Source organism: Protomyctophum parallelum, assembly GCF_964188405.1.
Source record: "Protomyctophum parallelum genome assembly, chromosome: 17".
NCBI classification, from domain to species: Eukaryota; Metazoa; Chordata; class Actinopteri; order Myctophiformes; family Myctophidae; genus Protomyctophum; species Protomyctophum parallelum.
Genome location: NC_139719.1, coordinates 11238113 through 11254946, shown reverse-complemented (window position 1 = coordinate 11254946; position 16834 = coordinate 11238113). Strand labels below are relative to the sequence as shown.

Below are 16834 nucleotides of genomic sequence, written 5' to 3'. Positions count from 1 at the left end.
ATTGTATTTTGACACTTGCTTTGGCAACGTAAACGCCTCATGGCATGCCAATAAAGCTCATTATAATTGAAAATTGAGTGAGTGGGGAAGAGAGAAAGAGAGAGAGAGAGAGGGGGGGGGGGTAGAGAGAGAGAGAGATAGAGGCAGGCAGAGGAGAGCACTCAGAGCAGTCACCCCCCCCCCTCTCTCATAATATTAGAGTAGAATGGCAGTGTGGACCGGCGGGGTCTCAGTCTATCAGTGATGTTGTGCCAGTATAGAACTGACTGAGGCAGAGACGGGCTACTCTGCTGAGTCTGCTCTGTCTGCCCAGCAGCGGTGCTTCGTCATCTCTGTCTCCACGTCTCACTCTCTCCGTCCACTTAACACTTTAACCAGCTTCCTTCTCTCCATTTCTCCGTCTGTATCTCTTCTCTCATACTTTCTTTCCCCTGCCGCCGCCGCCGCCGCCTCCTCCTCCTCCTCCGTCCTCCTCCTCCTCACTATGGACTCTCGCCTGCTGATCGGCCAGCAGGGCACCATCACCACCATCATCCCGACGCCGGATCATCATTCGAGCGTCTCCGCCGGCGGGACCGCCGCCGGGGTAGCTGTGAGTGTGGTGACGCCGCGGGAGGCGCCGTGGAACATCAGCGGCTCCGTGACCGGCGCGCATCACCGGCTGATGACCGAGCTGCGGCCACATGTGGCGGGGGCGACATCTGTAAGTGACCTGTCCACGCTTCCATGCATGCTCCGTATAACAGTACTTAAGTCCGTATATATCCTAACGGGGAGTAGCAGTCTGCTCTCTTTTAGCTGCTGCCGGGGAAAGTGTTTCTGGTCTGGGCTGTCTGGATCAGTCGGGTTGCCTAAACATCAACCAGCAGCCAGCGGTGCGTAAAGACGCTGCTGCTTGGCGAGTTTAGCCGAAACTCACATATGGCAGTAGGCAATTAACACTGATTGCAACAGCACCACATAATAATATATATTTTTTAGCAATTGTTGTCCCTTTCCTTTGCGGAATGTGTGGGACGGAGCGGGACCCCCCCGGGTCATCAGTTCACTTATAATATGTGACTGAATGTTCAGTCTCTCTCTGGTACAGGAGGCAGCCTATAATTATTATACTGTAACGTACAGGACATCTTGCGCTTGTGGGGGCGTAAATGATGATGCCGGGCCGGGGAGACGGCACATAGGAAACGGATAAATTATAATAATAGCCTACAACTGTCAGTCTATCTGTCCAATTATGGGAAGTATTGGTGGAAGAAAATTACTGTGCGTGCGTCTGTGTGTGTGTGTGTGTGTGTGTCGCCCCGTAGGCTAATTCGTCTTCTTTATACACGTCCTATATACTCCATGTAGGCTATCCATCATCCAGGGACAACTTTTTCCCATACAGGACTGCATGTGCACGCACGCACGCACAAGACACTGCACGTGTGCGTGCGGGTGTCACATCCTCCGGCAGGGAACATAGAGTTTCCGGGGCTATTTAAAATTAACAGTGGCCTAATTGCAATAATGGAAAGGTCCAATCAGTCACCGCCGGCGACCGGCGACATTAACAAGTCCGTAACAGAGAAAAAGGTTAATTATCGGAATTGAGCCTCTTATCCGGCTCAGCCCCACCGCCACGCCACCCGCCCCACGGCTGTCTCTTTCTGTCTTTACGCACGCGAATGCATGTGTCCTACACACACGGACCTGCGGCCAGATCAGTTTTTATGGATATAGGGTGTGTGCGTGTGTGTGTGTGTGTGCGCGTGCGCGTGTGTGTGTGTGCGTGCGTGCAGCTACACACGCACGCACATGTAGCTATACTAAAGCACTGTGCAGTAGGGGGGGGGGGGGCACCAGCACTAGTGCAATTTGAAGCATACATCAATATATATATGGTATGAATTAAAGGGGCACTCCACCTCACCCCCTATAGCACATTTCTCTATTTAGTAGTATAGGCTACTTCATCCTTCTTGTCACTTTTTTTCTCTTTTTTGAGGGCCTCTATAGCCCCTCCAATGCATGGCTTTTGAAGATTGTGTTTATTTAGAGCACTTTGCCAGCCAAGTCTATGGACTTTGTAGAAAACCCCACCACTCTGGCTGAGAGTGGGGTGGAGTAGTGGCAGGTTGCCTTGTTGGTGGTGTGGGCGGGGCCAACAATCGGCACACCTGGGGACTATATATAGGCCTATAAAGCAGCAGACAAACATTTTGTCTTGCAGCACCATAACTCCTTTGTGCCTGTATACCGATGCATTAAAGACTGCAGAGTCATTAAAATGTTGACATATTATTGCTTATATCCGCTTTAATGTTTGTTTAGGGCCCTAAATGACCACGTATACACTATACAGTAAGAAGCCGTGTGGCCAATATAAATACATGTGAGTCACCAGTGGCGTGCACAGATAGACACTACGGCCCTGCCCTTTTGGCAATTTTTCTCTTAAAAAAAATAAAGAAATCTTTTTTTTTCTTAATTTGTAGTGTGTGGACCATGGTGACATTGATCAAATCTTGATAAAAAACGCTTCTACTATATTATTTAGGCCCCCACAATCTAAAGCTATGTTTCTATGTCAGTGGTTCTTCGATTAAAGAAAAATAGCAGACCTACAAGCTCATAGCGCGCCACTCGGTGGCGCGCTATGAGCTTGTAGATCTGCTATTTTTCAATAGCTAAAGCACCAAAATGGGTTCCCGCCCCAAAATGCGCTGCACAAGGTGCCCTTTTTTTCACTTGAGCACCTGCCCCTCTAAATGTCTGTGCACGCCACTGTGAGTCACTGATTCAGTTTTCTACAACAATAACTCACAGCATTCATGTCTCGTGGAGGACGATGACATAATGAGGACTTTGGTGTCAGACTGTTAAAGCCACACCACTATAAAGCACGAGAAGGAAATTGACTTTTTAGATAGTATAATGACAGTGACAATGACGAGTTTGAGCAATGGTACGATCCGGTCCGCTCGCTTCCTCGCCCCGTACTATAGTATCCCGACGCGCCTCATGCCCCCGCGGGGTGTATACCTTCCTCCCGGGAGGTTCTCTCCGACGCTGTCTCTGTGGCACTGTTAACCTATACCGCACCGTTGAGCCCGGGATCCCCCGCTGCTTCGACGCCGTGTGGAGAATCTGTCTCCTGGAACTCTGGGTGAGTGAGCAATCGATGATCTGATCTGTAAAAGCTGTGTGCCTGTCATATGTGTGTACTGGAGACTGTGTGTGGCCTTATAGAAGAGGAAATATGTAAACTAAGAAGACTAAAGAGGCTAAAACTGCAAAAACTAGAGCGTATACACACAGCTGCAGCCCTACGCCGGCGGCGCCAGCACTTCCACCATATCCTATCACACATCTCCAGCCGTGGCAAAATATAGAGAAGAAGTTGAACATTACACTGTGGGCAAGGACAAAGATGACGATGCTGCAGCACTAAAAGACCACAAGCAAATTGACTATTTAGATTAAGAGATAACGAGTGATGATGATCATGTGGCAGCCACAGAGGGCGCCCCTCACTTCACACGAGTGTGATTGGTTGATTGGTATACTCATTGGTTCTCATGTTTTTTTGTTGCTTAGATTCCTTTTTGATGACGACGGCTAAGAATGTTGTTCATAGGTATCATGTTATTGTTATATTGGTTCATTGTGTACCTGTCCTGGACTTCTCCTAGTTTCTTTGAGGCAATACATTGTTCTCTCTGCACGCTGCATTACGTGACTTTCTAAAACGGGTAGTCCCAGTACTTCATTGTGATTGGCTGGTTACCGTCACGTGACCGGTGTAAATTTAACCGATAACCCACTCCTTCAATCACTTTGTATCATCCTGCAGCCTTGTAGCTGAACTGGGGAAGGGGAGCACTTGATTGCTTTACAAACACATGCCGTGCGGGCGTCTAAGCACCGCCCGGCTCATATGACTGTGAATGTGTGGCTCCAGGCAGCCCCGTAAAATCATCAAGCGCTATTATCCCGTCACATGCGCCTCGGGTCTGCCTACGCCCCCAGCCAGTGTAAAATACCCGGTAACCTGAGACCTCTCGTGGCTTATTGCTTAAATATATACCTGTCACATGTACAGGTGAGGTAAGACGAACCCAAACGCAGGTCAGCTGAGGCATGGTAGTGTTCAAATGTTCTGATTTGAACACCTTTGTTTGAGTTCCTGCACTTGGGTCCAAACCGTGGGAATACCTATGAACTGGAGCCCACACTTTATTCCGATATCACCCTTGTATACAGTCACTGTGGATATAAGCGCTCCTGCTAAATGCCAATACGTTGTAACTGTAACAAAGTTGTAGACCTACATTTGAACCATATAACCCCAGGTCAAATATCACCGTTAGTCCGTTACTGTACGGCGAGCGACATGAAAGGTGGGTTTTAGTTGGCTAACAATGGTTCAGCTATAGTGTGAACTGTGAGTGGTTCTGATCTCACTCTGGCCCGCTGGCTTTGAGGCTTACGGGGATGAGGAGAGGGCCTGTGCTGTGATGATGTGGTTTCTCCTCTCCTACTGCATGGTGGGGGTTGTTCAGAAGTGGGGAAAGTTGATACTGATTCAGTGCTCTGGCATGGCCCTGGGGGCAGCTTCCGCATGGGAGTCAATGTACCGCCGCTGCGGTGAGAGTGGTTTTCATTTAGAGGTCCCCCTGGATCTCTCTCTCTCTCTCTCTCTCTCTCTTTGTCAGTTTCTGTCAATCTGTCTGCCTCTCCTTGTGTGGCTCTGTATGTGTCTCTCTCTGTCTCTCATTCTCTCTTATCTGCTGTGTGTGCGTGCGTGCGTGCGTGCATTCCTTATTAAACAAGTAAAATACCATCCATTAGTACAAGCCATTATACATCTAGGCCAGGGGTTCCAAAACAGGGGTTCCAAAACCGTGCACCTTCTAGGGTGCGTGACACCAAAAGGTTTGGGGACCACTGATCAGTGACAGTGAAATGGAGACCCAATTGGTCTCAGGTTCCAACTCCGATGTTTTTGGGGTTTAAGAGGTTCTTTTGTCCTCACTGTCCAGACCCGGGGGTGGGGAGTGGGCTGCGTTGCCTGTCCGCTTGTACACATGCAGATCAGGCATTCAAATGCTAATCTCAGTAAATCTGGTGGCTTTTCACCTGCCAGGTATAGGGTATACGTACGTACAGTACTGTACTCTGCTTAGGCTACTTGTTCACAATGAAACCACCAGCAGCAAGAACACCCTGGCTGGCAACAGCAATGCCAGCCTATGACGATTATAAAAATATTCCGTCTCTGCCACTGATCTAGGCTATAAGTGTCAGCTCATTGTTTTTGTGTTTGGCAGCTTGGGCCAACATGTCCACAGGCCGGGGGTCAGAGGCTTGAGGATTATGTGGTTGTAAAGCAAAGCAGCATTGCAACATATTGTGGTTCAATCTCCTATACATTATATACAGTAGGCAGTTGATCTATTTGGAGGAGACGGTGCTTTCTTTACCCATCAATTTGTCTCCGGTGTTGGTAATATGGCAGACTGAAGTGTATGAGCAATGTTGACTGTGAATACGTTCATGTGCATGTTTTACATTCTGCACATTCTGGACTTGTTTGGATTCAAGCACTGAGGTGTGTTTGTGTGTGTGCGCACACGTGCGTATCTCCAGGACCTTGTGTGAAACGGAATGCCGCATTTGTTCACCTTTCCCATGACATCAGTTACATTTACTGTACGATCAGTTTGGAAATTCACTCAAACTGAAGCGCAGTGGGAGTCCCAACCTTGGGGAGAGAGAGAGAGAGAGAGAAGGGGAGAAACCTAGGGAGGGAGGATGGTGAAAATATGTAAATATTGTTGCTGTCAGATAACCTCCTATGTGACCAAATTTGACCGAGGGACTGCCATTGGATTTATTAGATTTTTTTGTTTTGTCATGTCATATGAAAGCAGGGAATCCTAGCTTCAAATTGACATAGTGGTTAATAAGTTTGACCCACCAGTTTTGAAGATATGGCTTATAGAGTAATGTCTTGCAGAGAAACAGCGAGTTCAGAAAACAGGCTTGAAAGGTTCACTTCTGTGGACCCTTTACACCTAGACATTACACCTAGCTACATGTTTAAGCATTTATTTCATATTTACATGTCGATTTCAGCTCTGATATTTATTTCAGACTGCCTGTGCTATTAGCTCATTTTGGATTAAAAAGAATAAATGAATGAATAGCAGATCTACAAGCCCAAAAGTGTTTGTGTGCCATTGTGGTATGGCAAAGTAGGATAAACGCTTCTATACTTGACAGCGATGCTATCGTCTCTGTCGGGTAGAAACCACATCCAAAACTATTGCTTTCTGCTAGTACTTTGTTTTTTAAAGATATCTTGGGGGGGCTTTTTTTTGGACACACAGGAAGACACACAGCAAAGGTCGTCAGGATCAGGACTCGAACCCGCGATGTCAGGCTGACGATATGTAGATACAACAACATCCAGTCAAAGTGTTTGAAATGTTCAACATTTGGTCTCATTTAAGAACGGTCAGGAGACAGCTTGGTCGTTTGACATTGTGTTGAAGTTCTCTCTCAACGTGTGTCTGTACTCTGTAGGTGTGTGTGTGTGCATGCGTGCGTGCGTGCGTGCGTGAGCATGCATGCAGATAGGCGCAGAATGCAGATAGCTAGATGTTTTGACAGGTCCACACAAACTTGGCTGTGTGTGCACTTAAGTGTATGCACTTGAGAGCAGGGCTGCAGGCGAGAGATCGTATGTGAGATTGTGTGTGCGTGTGCGTGTGTGAGAGTGAGAGAGAGAAGGTGTGTATGGGATGACGATGAGTAAACACATGGTGAGTGTATAGGTCGTGTTGCTGTTGTGAATACATGCAAGTGCGTATCCATGCAAATACATGTAGATTGAGTGCATTTGAGCATGCAGTTGCGCATGCAAAAGGGCGTGCGTGCACGCATGTGCGTGTCCATTCGTCTTCAGGTTCAGATCTAAGTGCGGCACACATTTAACTGATGACCCAGCCCGGAGAAAAGTCTCATCAGGGAGGTGATTTATAGGATGAGTAATGACTGGTCCAGCATGGGTGGCAGATCCAGGGGACCTGTAATCCGTTATGTGCTCACCGAGGTGTTCGGTAGCTCCATCCAATGCTGCCTATTAAGAACCCCTACTTTCTGCATTAGACACGCTATAGCATGGGCTTTGAGTTGGCCACTTGCAGCACTTGGCCATAGTGGTAGTATAAAGCCTGTTTCAGTCAGGACAACTCATTAATGGATAGAATATATTTTTAATATTGATTATGAAATGAGAAATATATTTATTGTGATTTGGCGATGAATTGGATCTGCTTTTACGTACTCCGATAAAGAGCATCTCCCGACCATATAGGGACTCTGAATCAACCCCGTACATAAACAGCAGATCCAAAACAACAAGTGGTAGCTGGGGTGGTGGAGGATGATCAGGGGGTTTGAGCAAGATAGCTGTGGCGGGCGCAGCAGCATGACAGCAGCAAATGCAAGCAGGAATGAGCAATGCAAACTTCCAGATTAAATAGAGCGGTCTGAGAAAGAAATGGATTGGTTTTACTGACAGAGTACTGGCTCTGCACATGTCTGTGACAGGCACGACGATCACCGCGGCTCAGTGACTTCATGTTGTATTCTCCCAACCACGGCGGTGAGTAGGTTAGACATGGTGGGCGGTGACCCCCCCCCCCCCCCCCCCCAGAAGGAAGAGAGAGGGGGGGGAGGTACCTCAGGTGCCTCAACCCATCTTAAGGGGATGCAGGCAGTGCCACATTATACTGTATATTGCTGGCGCCGCATTTCTAGTGAGGTAGACTGGTATTGACCTATGCTTTTTAGGCAGCTCCCGGCAGGATCCGCCGAGAGAAACCAGGCACATGCAGCTGCGGGACATGAGACTAATTGATTAGAGCGACAGAGAGAGAGAGGAGTGTGTGTGATTACGTGTGTGCGCGTGCGCGTGTGCGTCTGAAATCAGCAGAGAGTGAGCGACGTTTGCGCCACTATGTCAAATTGAAGTGGACTCGGCCCCAGACTTTTTTTCTTTTTTTTTTTCCTGGAAATAAAAATGTCTGTGTTCCCGAGGCTACTAGTGAGGTGTCTCTGTGTGATTGCCCATTTGCCCCCCAAGGGGGGTGGCACTAAAGGAAAGGCCATGCTCCTTCATGCTCCAGGAGGCATGGAGGAACACAGCACATTCCATGGAAATCCACCCATTATTTTTAGGCTTTTTGAATACATCATTAGAGAGCCATAGCATCCGTACTATATATGTTTCTTGTTCAATATTTGGAAACTTAACCTTTGAACTAACATTGAGCTAAATGCTATTTTAATTCAAATAGTCTTAAACCCAATTCATACATTACTTGACAGAATTCAGAAGTAAAAGAGTGGATGAAATGTTTTCTTGTGCGTAGTTTAGTGTGTAGTCTGAGTTGAGCGAGCGTGAACTTCTTGTGCATAGTTCCCACCGTATCGCTTTTTCCCTTCGAAAATAAAGGGAAGAAGAAGAGGAGGAGGGGGGGCAGGGGGGAGAGGAGGTCAAGCAAAAGAAACAAAGTCTACATATTTTTGGTATAATACCTGAGATAAGATTATGTAAGAAGAAGAATGTGTCGATCGTTCACCCGGGCCGGGAATGGAGAAATGTTTTATACTTCGTCATAAGTTATTGCGTGTCGCTCAGTGAAAACGGATGATCTACAAGCTCACATTGCTTCATGATGTGCAGCGTTATGAGCTTGCAGATTTGCGACATTCAAATATCTTTGAATATATATATTTTTTAATTTTCGCCTGTATTATGACATTCACAAAATAGGGATGTCAGGTTGAAAGGGTTTAAACAGAATATAGATCTATATACAGTATGTATAGTATTATCTTTTCTTGTGTTTTTATTACAAAAAACTACAACTAATAACTAAACTAAAACTAAGCGTGGTCACAAAAATAAAAATTAATAATTAATTAATTCATTAATTAATTAATTAAAACTAGAAATGCACTCTGTCGAGGTGCCAACTTGCGCCTTGCACTTATAGGCCATACTGTACATGGCCTACTTGTGCACAAGCAGAGAGCGCAAATACTGCTACTAACTAATGTCTATTTACAACTGCTGTTCTAAATCCTTTAGACCTGTTACGTCACCATCAACAGCCAATAAGGGACCACCATTCTTACCCTGACATATACATTCATACCCAGCCAATCAATCACCAAACGTACCTTAGTTACGTTATCAAGAATGGTGGTCCCTTATTGGCCGCTGGACATCACCGACATACATACATACCCAGCCGATCGCAGTACTTGCGTAAGTGACTATTAAACCCGCTCTAAAAATGAACTAAAACAAACTGAATTTCGAAAATAAAAAGTCAAAACTAACTAAAACTAAACTATAATGAAAGATCCAAAACTTTTATAACCTTGACGGCACCCACTTTGAGAAGCCCTGCTGTGCAGTATTATTATATAATATATAATATTATTATTGAAGTGGTCAAAGATGCCGTTTATATTAGAGACTTCTTCCAACTTCTCTAATTCCCCAGACAGTATAAATGAGCCGCTCCATGGATAATTAGTGCCTTAATGTTGTGGTCATTAGGAGAGTATGGAGATGAATTAATGTCACAGCAGTGGGAAAACATTTTAAATAAACCTATTATAATGAGATCTATATTCCAGTACGCCTCTGGAAAACTCAATTCTTTACCCCGTCAAGAGTTTCAATGAACACTTTTACTGTGTGATAACGAGATATTTTCCTCGTTAAAACACCGTCCCCTTTCTCATTCAAATCAGATCATTTCTTGTTAAAACGGTATCCGTTTCTTGCTATAGATAGCAACACTCCTATATAGACCGTACGGTATTATAAGTTTCATATAAGTGTATCATTATAATGAGATATCTCTCTTTGTTAAAGCGCTAATGAGAAAGCACACAAACGGACTTGGTGAATGTGTTCCCCGCGGGGAGGAGGTCAAAAGGATGGGGGGTATATTTTGTGGCGTTCGATTCCTGGTTACTTATGCATAATATGCAGTCCTTTCCATGGGAAAGGGGACAGTTATAGTTGTTGTGGTTGAAATAAGAGATCCTATAGGGGGAACCTCACCGCTTTACATTACATACAATATGAATTATTAATATTAACCCATTTTGACCTGAGATCAGATTCTAAAAATGTCTTCTACATCCTGACAATTTTCAGTCGTTCTTTGATTTTTCAAAAATAGCAGACCCACAAGCTCGTAGCGCACCACTCGGTGGCTTGTAGATCTGCTATTTTTCAATAGCTAAAGCATAACATAATGCTAACGCCAAAAGGGGTTCCCGGCCCAAAATGGGTTAAAAACAAAATAAACAAAAACAAATGATAAAGACAACATAGGACGACAACAACGTATAAAAGTTACCTCAGTGCTATTCGTCTGTTTCCACTCCCTCATCGCCCCTCCACTTGATCTGCCCGGCTGCACACATAGCCTGACATGTCTATAGAAAGTGTTTGTTTTTTTGAGCGACAGAGTGCTTCTGATATCATGTCCAGAGAGCGCTACACACATGCATTGACCTAGACACGCAGACACCTCTGCCATGAGGGCAGAGGTGTCTCTGGGCTTATCGCTCCAAGCCGAAGTGAGATTGATGAGAGCTATTTGCTCCCCTCCAAAAAGTTGGAACTGTTTTGTGATTGAGGCGCCTATATATGAGCGCAGTTTCCGAGGTGGATGCCGAGCACACAAAATGCTGGATGCCAATAGCGCTGACTCGATGCTCTGTACTATTCTTTGCCATATAGAAAAGCAGAAAAGCACTGGCATCGCAAACGAGGCTTTTCGTGGGCTCATTCCCCTCTGCCGGTTCATAAAAGCCTGTCGTGGTGGGTACCTGTTTATGTTTTAAATAAAGGCAAAAGCCCAAAAAAAAACATTAAAAAAAGAAAGTATAGCAGCTCTACAAGCTCGAAATGTGGTGGATGTGCCAGTGTTGTTTTCGTCTACTAAAACTAAGACGAAAAATGTTCGTCTTTCACTGACAAAAACTATATGGAAACTAAATGGAAACTAAGCTACGATGACTAAAACTATGACTAAATATACTGTCGATTTTGTCAACAAATAAAAAACTAGACTAAATGTTAGGAAGGGACTAGTGGACAAGAGATCCAGTACAAGTCATTTTACACTTTTGCATGCACAAACAATTTTGAGGTATTCTTACTTTACTGGCAACTTTCTGTACTTTACTTCTACTTTTGTACTCAAGTCAAATGCATACAGTTATAGATAGATACTTTTACTTAAGTAAGAAATGTGAGTACTTTTCCCGGGCCACCACTAGTTAAGCGTTTTCTGCCACGAAAGCAACAATATATCTACCGTATATACCCGTCTCGTTATAAAGATAAAAAAAAGTTATTGTTTTGAAACTTTTTAACGAAGAGAACGGTCCTGCTATAACAAGATCCCGGGTGGATGTCATTCTTCTACTGTGGCATTAATGTCACAGGGGAATCAATGGAGCAGGTCGGCCGCGGTGCACGGACCCAAACGCAGACCTCAGAGGGCGAGCCGGGTGCAATCCAATATGTCTCCTGAACCACTTAACCCTCTAAGACCCAGTGTTGCTTTTTAGCAACTGTTTTATTTTATTGAATTACTAAATTATTATTTTATTTTATTACTTTTTTTACCTAAACGTCATCAGTGATGTTCATTGCAATGCCATTTCAATGCCATTGGTCATGATATTTGCATATAAATACCCCCCAAAGAGGCTGAAATTCACACAAATAAAAAATGTCTGGACTCTGTGCGATTTTGAACATTTTTTAACCTAAGACTTTTGACCTTTACCCTAATAAAAGTAGGTAAAATAATTGTAATATATGTTTTTTTGTGATCATTAGAATGTCTAGAACATGTTTTATTCATTATTGTGAAAGATATCCCCAAAATGTAAATTATTAATTTATTATATTATTATATAATTATTATACATTTTTCATCAAACGTTTTTCTTTTTTTTTTACATATTTTTTTGTCTTTGTCCTAGTAGTACAAAGTAGTAGTAAGGTTGAAATCAATTTTTTGCAAGTAGAAATTAATGCGGGTGTTAGAGGGTTAAAGGTGCTCTACAGTATATCTACAGTATATCTACAGTATAGACTGATGTAGTAAAGCCTTCTAGAGTGTTTGTTCAGTAAAACCGTGGTCTGTCTCCCCATCTCTCCATGCAGCTCTTCTGTAAACACGAAATTCATAAATGATAAGTGGAGCGGACAGCTTTAATACGGTACAGTATGTACTTCACATTCACTTCATGCATTCATTAATACAGCGATGGCGGAGGAAACCAATGCAAGGCGGCAACCTGCTCATCGGGAACAGTTAGGAGGGGGTTCAGCGTCTTGCTCAAGGACACCGATCTACACACTCTCATCACTTTGTGAGTACGTCGTAGATCGTAGAAAAGCCTGTAGATGGAAAAAAGCAATCAAAGTAATTGGTTGGTTAATTGGTTAAAACAACATAAGGTACTCATACGGAATGGTACAGCAGGCAAAGGTACAAAGAAACAGAAAATGGAACAGGCAGGAATCCCAAAACCCAAGAACAAATGAAGAATTAGTTAGTTTTGGCCTTGGTACAGTGATATAGGATTACCTGATGTGTGTGCGTGTGTGTCATGATTAAGTCATTGAGTTTTTTGCCTTTTTTAGAACAAACGAATAATTATTGCAGCTCCGAGTTAGTTTTGGCCTTCGTACAGTGATATGGGATTACCTGGTGTGTGTGTGTGTGTGTGTGTGTGTGTGTGTGCTTCAGTCATGATTAATGAAGTCATTGAGTTTGTTTGTCCTTTTTTAGGTCTGGAACATCTTCACATCTCTTCTGATTACTGTCATCCCCTAATCACCCCCCCCCCCCCTCTCTCTGCCTTTGGTCTGACTCTCATCCCCTTCCTTTCATCTTTTTTATTTTATATATATTTTTTATCCCACGATTTTGTAACCCATTTTTCACCCCTGTGTCAATCATCTAATGTGATCCTGGGCTCTACACACCCTCCACCAACCTAGTCCCCATATATGGGGGACAAGGGGAGAGCAACGGACTTGAACTCATGCTTCCTTCATGCCTGAGTGTCCAAGTTGCTCCTTTACACCTGACAGGGGGGAGTTTCCCTGGTTGGACGTAGCGCGTGGAAGGAACACGTTATTCCAACCAGTTCCTTTCCCCTCCATCAGGCGCCCCGGCTGGCCAGGGGGAGGCAGTTTAGTGACCAGGATTACTGCATGTTTTTTGTGAGGGTACCTACCCTAGGGAACACGGGGAGAACATGCAAACTCCACACAGAAAGGCCCTTTCGCCAACCCCGCCTTCGGGTATGGGCACTGATGACGCGGAGGAGGAAACACGCCGCCAGCACCCACAGCGTCCCGAGCGGGAATCGAACCCAGGACCTTCTAGCTGTTAGGCGACAGCACTACCAACTGTGCCACCGTGCCCCGTCCCTTCCTTTCATCTTGGTTAATTCTCATCTATTCGCTTAAAGGGACACTTCACCCCTTTTTGATTATTGCATATTTAATTTGCTGCGGTTTGCCTTCGCACTGTCATTCGCCGCAATTGGAAACGCAGCAGGGGGGACCTTTATCGATGTGTTCCATTCATAAACTAGCCTACACAGTGAAATCTATGGTGTTACAATTATACTCATAACGTGCATGTGTTGTGTGTGTGCATATGTCGTGAATGTGTTGTGCCATCTCCAACTGTGTTCAGCGCCTCACCCGCCACATTGTTTGCTTCATGTCCTTTATTTCCTGCGGATTGCATTCACACCTGCCGGGTTGTACTATGCAGTGCCCCAAACATTTGTTTGGAAACTTTGGAACTTCGGTCATATACTGTAAGCCACTTGAGATGGGATCTAAACAATCTTAACATCTTGACCACATAAACATGCAGGGCAGCACGTATACGCAGCCCACCCAGCAGCCTTCCGTCCGTCCTTCCTTCCTTGCTTCCTTCCTTCCTTCCGGTCAGATGTGCATGGGCATCTCTTCAAGCGGGCTCTGATCCAGAAGAGGTTGTTGTGTGCTCCGCATCGTGAGACCGCGTCGTGTTTGCATACGTTCACGACGCGTGACTGTCTGTCTGTCTGTCTGTCTTGTCCTTTCTCTGACTCAGACAATGGATGACTTCACGGCCACTCATTTACCACCTGTGTGCGCGCGCGCGCACGCACGCACGCACGCACGCACGCACGCCACGCACACACCAAGGTGACCGTTTCGGATTTATAACCGAGGAGTGGCCCCCGCTGAGCCCAGACGTCGTCCTCTCTGTGTGACATATAGTGGCATTAATCAATCAAGACCCTTTTCTACAAGAGAATGCCTTCTAGTTCCAAATCAGTAGTTCTCGAACATTTGTGTGCCAATGACCGCCAAATATATATAATACATATATATATATATTTGGCAGAAGGCTGCTGGGTGGGCTGCGTACATGCTGCCCTGCATGTTTATGTGATCAAGATGTTAGATTGTTTAGATCCCATCTCAAGTGGCATATATATTTGGCCACGGTTCCCACCTTATTATTTTTATCCCATGATTTTGTAACTTTTCTTTCACACCATGTAGTGTACATTTTCAAATCTAATCCTGGGTGCTACACACACTCCCTCTGCCAACCTGGGGAGAGCAACGAACGGACTATAGCCTCATATTTCCTTCACTGCATGAGGAGTCCTCTTTTCACCTGACAGGGGGAAAGATTCGAGATCTTTCAACACGGCATGCCGTGCTGTGAGCTTATTGTACTTGTACATCTACACACTTTTGAATTGCCAATGCCAAAAAAAATATATTAATAATAATCTAAAATGACACCAGGATGCTTCCCTGGGTTTTAATGGGTTAGACCGCCCAATCAAACTGATGGAGGAGAGACAGACAGAGACAGACTGAGAGGGAAGGGAGTGAGGGCTTTAGAAAATGGAGAGAGAGCACAAAGGGGCTGAAGGACGGAATTTATGATTATTGTGCGGGGGGGTTGGGGGTGCGGGAGGGGTCATGTTAATTAAAGAAAATCAAGAACGTGAAAGAGCGAAGGGAGATGAAAAGCATTATACGGAGAGAGTGTGTGTATGGGCCTTCATTCCACACAGAGAGAGAGAGAGAGAGAGAGAAAGAGGGAGAGAGAGAGAAAGAGAGATGACAGAGAGGCAGGCGGTTGAGAGGGAGAGAATGTCATGCCATGTTGAATTGAGCGAGAGAGAGAGAGAGAGAGAGAGAGAGAGAGAGAGAGAGAGAGAGATGGATGAGACAGAGAGATGGATGAGAGAGGGAGAGTTTAGGAGCCAGTCAGACAGCCAGTGTGGCGAGCATGACGATGATGAGGAGATGAGGAAAAGCGATTGAGTGTCGGGAGTGACAGAAGAAAGAGAGAGAGAGAGAAAACGAGGCATGGAGAGAGACCTTCATGGTTGATTTTAGGCGGCAAAGGGAACTTCTTGTTTACATTACATCATGCCGAAGTAGTGCCCTTGGAGGTCACACACGCACACACGCGCGCACACACACACACACACACACACACACACACACACACACACACACACACACACACACACACACACACACACACACACACACACCCTCTTATCTCTCCATCTGGGAGACCCTCGCCCACCACGGACTCCCTTTCACTCTCACTTACATAATCACTCCATCAGCCTGGTGGGCTTCAGTCTGTCTGTGCTGCTTTCTCCTCAGTGGTGGTAAAAACAAAAGTACTCACTTTCTTCCCCCTTTACTTAAACGATAGTATCATTGCCTGCAGCGTGCCGGGACCCTCTGACCGACTCTCTGGACGGAAACACATGGGTGTGTGTCGCATCGCACGCAACGCACGCACGCACGCACGCAACGCACGCAACGCACGCAACGCACGCACGCACGCAACGCAACGCAATGCAACGCAACACAACGCACGCAATACACACACGCACACAACGCACGCACGCACATGCACACGGTTTTATTTTTTGACTCCTATAGCCCCGCCTTCTATGTCTCTATCTCTATCCCTGATTGGAGGATAAAAAGTGAGGACGCCATTGTTGTGATCGGACGGAATGTGATCAATGATGTATGATGATAAGAGCGCTCCTCACTTCACATAAGTGTGATTTATTTTTTACTTTTTACATTAACCATGCACTTGATGTTTATATTTGACAGAAGTTGAGTTATGTTTGTCACCTGTCTCTCCTCCTCTGCACTGCTGGCACTCCTCTCTAGATTGGAGGGTGCCAAGTACTGTAGAGGAGGGAGGGGTGTTCATTTGTTCATGTCTGTATTATTATGTTTGGTCTTATTTATGTTAGGTTCTCTTCTTCTCACCTTTATTTATACTCGGAATACAGTTGAGGGCAAGCCCTCGTTTTCAACGTATAGCTGAGATTATTATAAAATACAGTCACAAGATAAATACATCAAACAACATTATAAATCAGGGTAAATTACAAAGGCACTTTATACAGAACAACCATTAGTAAAATAAATCAATTGAAGTAGGAGCAATCACGGTGAAAAATATTCTGGAGCATTCCTTAGTTTGAACTGACCGAAGGATGGCAGGGAGCTCAGTTTTAAGGAGTTTTGGAGTTCTCTAAATACACTGGGCCTGTGAAATATAGTTGAGTGAATTTGTATAATTTAATATTCCTTTAAAATATACAGTATTGTGGAAGAATTACTCGTTGGCCTTATAGTTAGCCGTGTGGTTGAGTT

The 16834-nt window shown here is 45.0% G+C and overlaps 1 protein-coding gene across 1 annotated transcript in view; it reads left to right on the top strand.

Moving 5' to 3' along the window:
• Positions 1 to 258: 258 nt before the first annotated feature.
• The window catches only part of opn4b (opsin 4b), a 93103-nt gene continuing 76527 nt past the window's right edge, over positions 259 to 16834 (top strand). The window contains exon 1 of the mRNA XM_083788254.1: positions 259 to 703. Within this exon, the coding sequence (XP_083644380.1) occupies positions 485 to 703 (219 nt within the window). The 5' untranslated portion in view covers positions 259 to 484. The remainder of the gene's footprint in view (positions 704 to 16834) is intronic.